The sequence below is a fragment of the Hyposmocoma kahamanoa genome, unplaced genomic scaffold, assembly GCF_003589595.1.
Source record: "Hyposmocoma kahamanoa isolate Upper Pololo Valley unplaced genomic scaffold, ASM358959v1 224, whole genome shotgun sequence".
Lineage (NCBI taxonomy): Eukaryota > Metazoa > Arthropoda > Insecta > Lepidoptera > Cosmopterigidae > Hyposmocoma > Hyposmocoma kahamanoa.
The window spans coordinates 12100418-12110475 of NW_020653743.1; the positions used below are offsets into that span (position 1 = coordinate 12100418).

The 10058-nt window shown below is 38.7% G+C and overlaps 1 protein-coding gene across 1 annotated transcript; it reads right to left on the reverse strand.

Annotated features, from left to right (window-relative positions):
- Positions 1 to 538: 538 nt before the first annotated feature.
- LOC113228217 lies at positions 539 to 9323 on the reverse strand. Its single transcript, XM_026461479.1, has 2 exons — positions 8985 to 9323; positions 539 to 1942 (listed from the first exon to the last, which is right to left on the reverse strand). The coding sequence occupies exons 1-2, from the start codon at positions 9205 to 9207 to the stop codon at positions 705 to 707; spliced, it is 1461 nt and encodes a 486-aa protein (XP_026317264.1). The 5' UTR covers positions 9208 to 9323; the 3' UTR covers positions 539 to 704.
- Between the last annotated feature and the right edge of the window lie 735 nt (positions 9324 to 10058).

Consider the following 10058-nt stretch of genomic DNA (forward strand, 5'->3'; position numbering starts at 1 on the left):
CCCATCGGGTTGCAAAACGTTCCACGTTTCTGTCGTCACATCACTCCATCTGTCACCATCATCTTCCATGTCCTGGACCTTAGTGGAGTTTGTCTACGGATTTCGGAAATCAAAACTCTATAATAATAACGGACACACTCAACATAGCTCCGCATTAGGGAAAACCTGTGTCGCGGGTGCCATGGAATGGCGATTTAAGTTAGATACCGAGCATGACTCATAATGACACGTTCCAGTGCTCCGTGTGCAACTCTCATTCTGCAGTCTTCTGTGTGAGCCGATACAGCGTCCATGTATCGGCACCATAAGTCAATGTAGGCAAAAGACATTGGTTGAACTTATTCAGAGGCTTACCTCTGTTTATTCACTTTTCAGGAAAAAAATGGGTACCTACTATTTTATAGTATTGTTTTTTCTTGAACCCGAATGAATGTTCTACTTATTTATGTATCTAAAATAACTGAAAACAGTATTTCATAATTCACTTTAATAAAATAGAACCAACTATCAATAAATGCACTCAAAGGGCATACGACAGGTAATAAGGAGAAAACTTACAAATATTTAATCTAATATTAATTCAAATTATTTTAAACCATGACATTAAAAAAAATCCTAAATCCTTTTCTAAATACTCAGCTAAATCTAAACTAATAAACTAGACACTATCTAAATATCTAAGCAAAATTTAAAAAATGGGGTTACTAAGTTTTATGTATTTGGCTGAGGGTTTTGGCAGTTCTCGACTTTCTGATGATGCGACCCTTTTGGCTGAGGTTGAGAAAAGAGTCTAGAAAGTAGTTCAAATCACGCAGCTCACTACAATTAGCCGGCAAAGGGTTGCCTTCGATAATAACTTGCGTCAGTCCTCTTGGCGATCTTTCAGGTATCTTTTGATAAGTCAGGATATGAAGCAATTTGCGAATAGCAACTATCGTGAGATCATTGTAGGCCATGTTCAAATAACAAAGGGTATTGTTGCCCGTACAATATTCTATTCCGCACTCTCGAACAATGTTAGTTTTATCATATGGATGCAGGAAATGACCAAGGATGCTTTCAGCAAATGCTCTAGCTTTCTGATGCTCCGGTAGACCGACAGTATCATCCACAATGGTTTTTGTATTATTAGATTTCTTACCTGCTTTCTTTTCTATTTTCAATTCAGCCTTTTTTGGTTGAGAGATCGATTGGTCGATGAAAAGCGTCATTAATTTCACTTTTTGTATGGAATACTGAATGAATGTTTTGTCTCTTAAATCTATTTCCTTGCCCGTCAAAGGAAACTTCAACAGACTCGAAAATATAAATGCTGCTCCGTCATCTGTTATCATATTACTTGCCAAGTTCAGATATTGTAGACATCTGTTGGATCGTAAGGCTTCGCCAATAAACTGGGCACCATTGTCAGTAATGAAGTTACAAGAAAGATTTAAAGCTAGCAACGTCTTACTCGCTGGCAAAGAGTGTTTTAGTTGTAACATTATATTTTCAATAATCTCATCATTTATTGAACATTTTGATAACGATAGGTAGTTTAAGTTGCTCGCTTCTGTTAGCAGTAATTGGTAGTGAGCATTTTTGATATTTAAACGCTCGAAACAAACTTCGGTGATTTGAGACATGACTAGGATTTTAGAGATTTCGTAAATACCATACACATCCAATCCATTGGCAATAGTGATGTTTGTTAAAGTGGGATAAAATTGGATGATGGAGGCGATCATTTTGAAAACCTGTCTTGGTAATGGCTTCCTTCCATAATAATGGATCTGGTTGAGTTGGTGTGAGCAATATCTGGCTTCAAGACAAAAGTTTTCGGGCGCAGTGATTTCTTGTATACTGGTGCTAACAGACATACTCATAGTAGGTGCAAGTAGTTTTGGCGAAGTTTTATGAATGGCCGATTTACTCTTATGCAGTTTAGATTTTAAAAAAGTTTCTGTAAATAAAAATAAGAATTGCAACTGTTTTCGAAATTGAAAAAAAAATACAGGTCAACGTAAGTAATTATAACATCATGTACAATCACATTTAAACAAAATACCGTTGATGAGCTCCAGAGTTTGATTTCCAATAGGACCCATTTAGGAAACGATTTCTAAATTGGTTCTAGTCTGGGTGTTCCGAATAGTGTATGGGAGTGAATCCCGTTGCTCTGATAGTCATAGTACATTGAACTCATATGTTTGAGACCAGGTTATAGGTCTGGCAAATTTATTTTCATGATATCAAGCGATGGCAGGAACAAGTTGTATGCCTGGCGGTAAGTGACTTGCCTGTCCGTAACAGGTGCACTATCGCTCCGAGCTTTAAAATATTTCTTTCAGCTTTCTTTAAGCATTTAAAAGCTTACGTTATGAAGATCTGAGTGGCACTGTTACAGTGCTCTTCACCCTGAGACGTAAGTTGATAAGTGCCTGTAATTTCAACAGTACCCTTACCTTTCAAAACCGAAAAGGATTAATGCTCACAGTACTGCTTGGCGGCAGAAATATACAAGGTGGTAGTGCTTCCCTGGATGAACTGTTACTAAAACTACATTATTATTATTAAGTTCCTTTTGATTGTTCTCAAAATGTACGTATTAGGTCCTTACTTATGAAATTGCCGATTGCAAATACTGGGAAGTTGAAGAAGAAGTAAAGTTTTTTACATAGAGCTTCAAATTCAAATTTTAGATATAACTATATTGAGTTCTTAGGTTTTCGCGATTGTTATACATAGGAATGAAACTATTTTTCCGGATTTAAATCGCGTATATTTGTTTTTTCAAACAGTCAACCGTGACCATGGGACCTGTAAAGGGCCCGAAACGTCGGTTTGTTTGAAAAAACAAATATACGCGATTTAAATCCGGAAAAATAGTTTCATTCCTATATAACTATATTTCTTTAAAAAAATCATTATTCATTTGTTTTTCTGCCGTTCGATTTTATTTTTAAACCGACTTCAAAAACGGAGGAGGTTCTCAATTCGTGTGTATGTTTTTTTTTTGTATGTATGTTACGCGATAACACCGGTATTTGTGAATCGATTTTCATGATTCTTTTTTTGATGGAAAGGGAGTACTTCCATAGTGATCCCATTTCATTTTGAAGACAATCATCCACCTCGAAGGGTGGCTGTTCACGCATGAAGATTCATTTTTCTGAACAGAGCCTAACTTTCAAGGCGTTTTCTCCAATTCAAGGCGTTTTTCTCTCAATATACTTTGAGTAGTGAGAACCGATTTTTATTATTATCTCCAGTGTCAAGTCCTGTATAGTGGCGAACTAGGGGATATTTCAATAAAACTTAGCAAATAGACATAATTCCATGTATTTTTGTGGTCGGTTTTTTTAGTACTCTGTACTGATTATTACTTATCTGTTTCTGTGACCATGGAAAAACCGAAATTGCGTGTAATTTGGAATACGAGTTCTGTCATGTCACCAATGCAGCACAGACGGTACGCAATATCAACGACATGTATGGACCAGGTGGCGCAAGAATAGAGAAGAAGATTCGTTTCATAAATTTTAATCTCAACAATGAACCCCATAGTCCACCGTAGACGTAAGTCGATAACCATGAACTGAAAGCCATAGTTATGAAAGCCATTATTACAAAGGTTGATAAAACTAAGTACCTTGGAGTAGTTCTAGACCAAAATTTGTCATGGTACCTTCATCTAGACTTAGTGTCTAGCAGAATTAGGAAGTCGATATGGATTTTTAAAACACTACGTCACTCTGCAAATAAAGACCTAATAACAAAAATTTACATTGCCTTAGCTCAATCAGTACTAACATACTGCATTCCAATCTGGGGTGGAGCTGTTAAATCAAAATTTATACATTTAGAAAGAGCTCAGAGATCACTACTAAAAGTAATGTATTTCAAACCGTTTAGATATCCCACTGACGACCTCTATACATTTTCTACAGTCCTGACAGTGAGAAAATTATATATACTACTAGTAATTTTGAAATTCCACAGAAGTCTAAGTTATGACCCTTGCGTAATGAAAAAAAGAAGAAGCAATTTTATGATTCCCTACGATAATGTTAAAACAACTTTTGCAGGTAGACAATTTAATAGACGTGCATCTTACCTGTACACTAAAATTATTAAAAATCTCTTAATTTATCCTTTAAAGACCCACGATTGCAAAAAAGTTGTGTATGACTGGCTACAGACCCTAAATTATAACGAGACTGAATCCATTATGGACATCGTACAATAGATTGTTAACACCACACACGCGCCCACACACACACACACACACACACACACACACACACACATTATACACACACAATTTAAAATTTTATTTTATTTTATGTCTTAAATTTTTATTTTATTTTAATTAATCTAGATTAGCTAAGTTACTTAAGCTTACCTAACTTACCTGGTCACATAGTACCCTAACTAGGAAGAGCGGGGTCTCCTAGCACAAGCAATTAGTTTGCTTAAAAGGAGTTCCCCTGCAAACTTGCTGTAAACTAGGTTTAAGAAAACGTAAATAAACACTTTTTATTATTTTATATAGTGGAAGCAGATTCACCTTAAGCCCACGTCATACTTAGCAGCAGCCTTCAACGTACGTGATACAATGATATAGATTCATTTGCGTCTAATTGCAAAGATAAAAAAGGTAAGAAAGTGGGTGCCGTATGACCTCACTGAACAACAACAACAAAATCGCGTCATAGCTTACTTAGCTTGTTGAATAGGCACTGAAACGTGGGGATTCTGAAGTGGATTGTCACTTGTGATGAAAAGTAGAACTAGAATGATAATAGCAAACGTCAGTCGTACTGGTTCGCGAAAGGGGCGTCAGCCAAACCATGCCCCAAACGCAAATTGAGTCTAAAGAAGTTGCTTTTGATGATAGACCAGCTCGCTGTCAAACAACCGAGACTTGTCAATTGCTCTAGTCCACTCCTCCGTCCATACATCGGACCTTCTGAAGACTACAGGAGTTAAGACTGGACACTCCATCACCCACCATACTCACCAGACCATGCTCTAATTGATTTTATTTTTCTTTCGGACTTTGGATAACTTTTTACAGGGAAAAAATTTCAAATCTGATGAGCTGACAGCTCACTGATTTCTATCCCCAGGATTTCTATAGCAGAGGCTTCCATGTACTTCCTTTAAAATGGCAACAGTGCATCTATAATAATGGTCAATACTTGGCTTAATTAAATACATATTTTTCATAATTTTTTTTTCAATTCGCTTTATATGTATAAAAACGGCAATTTCATAGGGAAGGACCTAATATTATGTGAAATGACAACATTATTCTTATGGTCACGTAAATGCCCAATGTACATAATAAAAATATCGCATTCAAGTTTACAGTTACATACTCCACATGACCACGAATAGGTACCCAGAAAAATGAGTACCTATATCAGGCGCAGGCGCTGAAGTACATTCAGTAAGTGATATTTACCAAATGTACGCCAAATGGAGCGTTTAGCACTTTTCTTATAGTATTTAGGAGGATAGGGTGAGGATTGGGAATTTCACAAGACTTCGAATAGTTTCGAGGTTTCCTCGTCAAACTAGTGTTGTGTGGTTTCTTTCACCATCGTCAAAGTTAGTGATGATGAGCTAATGACAATAGTGTAAGATGATTCAAACACCTGCAGTGATTTTCATTTAGTTGGTAAGTAAAAAAATGCATATGATTCATATGATTTCAATTTTGTTGACAATTAATAATAATGTGCCAGACAATTACATCAATTGCCTGCATTAAAACTAGGGGATTCCTATGATACCCTGTACTCTGGGACGCTTCCCAGGACACCCAGACCAGAACCAATTTAAAAAAGTTCGTTTCCCAAATTGGTCCTACCGGGAATCGAACACGGGACCTCCTCATCCAGTGCCCATCGTGTAAACCGCTGGGCCATCGATGGAAACTGCAAATATTTTAAACATGAGCAGTCAGTATCTTTCTATATAAATTTTGTTTATAGTGGCCCTCCTAATCAACTTCTTGGTTATAGGGGAAGGACACTATAACCTGTGTAAGCAAGCTCGCACAGGGGTTTTCACAGTCAGGTCCTGACCCCAGATCAGTACATTTGCACAGACTTCATTCGGTTCTCAAAAGGCTAGGGCCTTCGGTGGGCTGCCTCTGGTGCACGTATAGCACTCTCTCCCTAGTTTCCTTAGACTGGTAATCAGTCTCTAAAAAAACAGTTTGATCAATCTTTTTGTTTTAACCTTAAGACATCTACTCTTTTTGTGAAGAGAAAATAAAGCACCATTTCATTCATTCATTAATTCATTTTCCAGATAGGTACCGAAGCTGTAGGCACGCTCACTTCCCGTTGTGCATTGCGCAACTAACGGTTGCCACCGTTAAACAAACATGAGCAGTGATTTTCAGTTACTTGTAATTAAAGCAAGTGTTAATTACTTAATTGAACCTCATCCATCAGCATCAACGACACGTTCATACGTCCCACTGCTTGACAAGAGTCTCCTCACAGGTAAAAGTTTAGACCACAGTCCGCTATTCTGGCCAAATGCAGATTGGAAATTTCACACGTTCATCACAATGTTGTCGTTCACCGAAAAGGTCATGGTAAGTTTAAAATTTAATTTCGCACATAAATTTCGAGAAACTAAGAGGTGCGAGGCCGGATTCGAACCCACGACCCTATGCTTGACAGGCAGTAGGTCAAACCATTAGGTTACCAAGGCTTTTATTAACCTCGACAAGAGTCATATATACACTGAAGAATTTAAAATTTGTTCATAAAATATCGCCGAAGGAGAGCAAGCCTGGACCTCCTGAGATATGGACTAGCTTGAGTATGGAAGAGAGTGCTTTCTCAACAATGTTATTGTTACGGGTAAAGTTCACAGGATGTGCAAAGTTCGTACTGCCCGGGCAGTGTCATTTTGCACAAAGCCTATGTGTAAAGTTTGCAAAGATCGATTAAGTATTATAGCGAGACTTGCCCTTTCAATAATGGGGAATGGCAATAATGTACGATCGCCTAACTATGTGTAAGGTTTAATGACTATGCTAACAAACTTCACAAAAGTGCTAGATTCTGGTTTTGTCTTTTAAGCGTTGATAAAAGTAACCATTTTACAATAAATCTCAAAAATTCGGTCAGTAAGGCTTAACTCACACTGGCGCAGAGTCGGAACGTCGCGACGCGTCATGTTTTTCGCCTATTGCATATTCATTTCTATTTTCCCATTATTAAGGTACAAATTTGTGTTTTGCAAATATGGAATCGAGGGTCGATGCGCGTCGACGCTTGGTAGCATTCGAGGGGCTTCGCGCGTCGACGTGGGTCGTCGTGCGTCTCTTGGGCGCCTTGAGGCGGTGTAGTTGAAAAACAGCACGCGACGCAAAGCATCGACTCTGCGCCAGTGTGAGTTGAGACTAACAGTCACTTTTCTGCTTGGCAGTAACAGGTATAGTGGGCTTATTTCTTGGACGAGCTCTTTCGCAAGGACCTCTACTGCTACAATAATTGAGGCTTTCAACGCAAAAGTGGTGTAAGGCCACGGACAAGGCGCAGCACACCCTGGTGGTATGTGCGGTTTGGGGCCCTCAGCGGCACTTCCTGACTGCCAAAGTGGGAGGAGATCTCTCGCTGCCGAGTATTGCGCCCACGATAGATAGATACTGGGAGGCTATGGTCTCCTTTTGCGAGAGCAGAAGGAGGCTGCGGAGCGCTTCAGAGAGCGATCCCCTCTCTGATCCGCTTCGAAGACGCTGGGGCGACGAAGGAGGCAGTACGCCCGCCTTCTTCCCCCGCTTTAGATTGGGGTCGGAGGACCCCTTCCACCAAGACTAAGGTGCCCGGGGCATTCTCCAAACGACTGGGCCCGCTCCATGCGGGCCATCCGCCGAGACGTCCCTGTCGCATACTACAGGAATCGAAGCGAATCTTGGGGCGTCTCTCTATGGCGGTGGAGTTAACTGCTGGGTTTTAGTGGGTATACGGGACTACCGCCCGGGAGTCCCGTATAACCGCTCGATGCTCGACAAAAAAAAGGGTTTCAAAGAAAAAACATTTTTCTCTCAAAATTACTTTCGAGGTTATGAAAATTAGAGCTAACGTTATTTCTGGAAAATGTCGTTTCGGACTACTGATAGTAACCATGTATTTGATATTAAAGCGGAATTAATTGCTATCCACGGCCATTTACATAATATAAACTGCTAAAAGATTTTGATAAAAGTTTTGGTACAAATCCGCACCACGCCGTGGAAATACTGAGTTTAGATTCAAATTGCATAATAAATTAATCATTGGTTTTAAGAAACGAAATTGATGACATACTAAAGAAGACTGAACATCACAAAATGATTGATTATAATAACAACTTTAAGAACTTGGTAGAATGTAAGATGGTCTTGATCACAGATATCCAATAACACATATATTAATTGACTGTGGCATCTTTGCTTGGTCCGCGCCAAATGATAAAGGTTGATTTATACAATGTTTAAGCATTTTTTTAAACACCTGAAAAATATGGATCTACTACGTGAGTGCGAATGCTGATTGCGCGAATGACGATAGTGCGAAAACAGATTTGCGAAAGCTGGAAGGCAAGTTAATTGTTGCAAGTATTCCCTGATAAACTTTTACAAAAGCAAACGTGTACTTTATTATGAAAGCTTTGCATTGCAAAGAATTGCAACAACTTGCAACCGTCAAATCTGTCTTCGTACTATCGTCTTTCGCGCAAATGAACTATGGCGCATTCAAACTTTCGCGCAACTGACCATTCGAGCAAATCAACTATCGCGCATTTAAGCTTTTTGCGTAAACGTCTTCGCACTATCGGCATTCGCACCCGAAAAATATACGCCACGTCGATCACACTGCCGTCGCCAGTCGAAAAACCATCAGACGCCGCCGCCGATAATTTTACAATCGGCGCACGCGTTTAGAATGTACATTAGCAGTCCTCTCGTGTTATTGGTCCTTGGTTACACTTACCTGTTTCTGTCTCCTTTACAAAAACCTTGTAAGGTAACATCAGCTGTTTAGCGAGAAACGGGATGTATTTTGCAAAATCAAGCGGTGATACTTGTAGTTGAAAAGGCGTTCGGTTTGAATCTTCCCCTTTCAATTCTATACAGGATTTAAATTCCATTGGTCTTCTTGGCATAATTTCTCTCGCGTCATTTACATTTTGACGAGTTGTCTCGCGTTTTTTCATTTTGTGATTCAGTTGTTGATGCGTTTATTACGATTTATATCTATTTATGTGGATATTCTAAAATAAATATTTTATGTAGATTATTATTATTTCCTTTATGGCGGCCAACTATGCTTGGGCCAGTGTTAGTCTAAAAATACAATATAAAAATTATGGCGATCATCGCCAGTGTCAGAATAAATTGAAAATGTATACAACAAATGTCATTATTGACACCTTATTATAAATAAAAAAAGAAGCAAAAACGAAAACGTTCTTTATGGTGCAGAGTTTTCTGGCTGCACAGAGAATATGATTTTTTAACCAATTTAAACGATTTGTGTTCCTCAACTTGACATTGGCGAAATCATCGATTACTTTGATGGGGCCATAACATTTAAAAGAAGAAGAAGAAGTAACCGACTTGAAAACAGGAGGAAGTTCTCAATTGACGTGATGTCTATATCGTATGATACCAAGTCACGGGATAAACAAGTGGTGCAGCTGGTGGTAAGCGACACGACGTTGCAGTGCTATTCAAAGCTTTAAATCACAAAGATCTGAGGGGCAATGCCATTCTGCGCCCATTACCCAGAGACTTAAGTTGAAAGTCCCATTGTAACGGAACGTTACAACGTTGTTCAATTATATTTGAATAAATCGTTTTTTAAATTTAACAGTATTAAACATTGAATACAAATATTTCTTCAACAAATATATCATATTTTTAAATAATGATTGGTTACAAAACATTAAAACCACGAGTCACCATAGACAAAGTTGGTTAAATGTATGGCAATTTACGTTGCATTTTCGAAAGATGACGGACACAGAGTGGAGGGAGGCGGGGTAACCGGCCCCGGCGCCCTGCC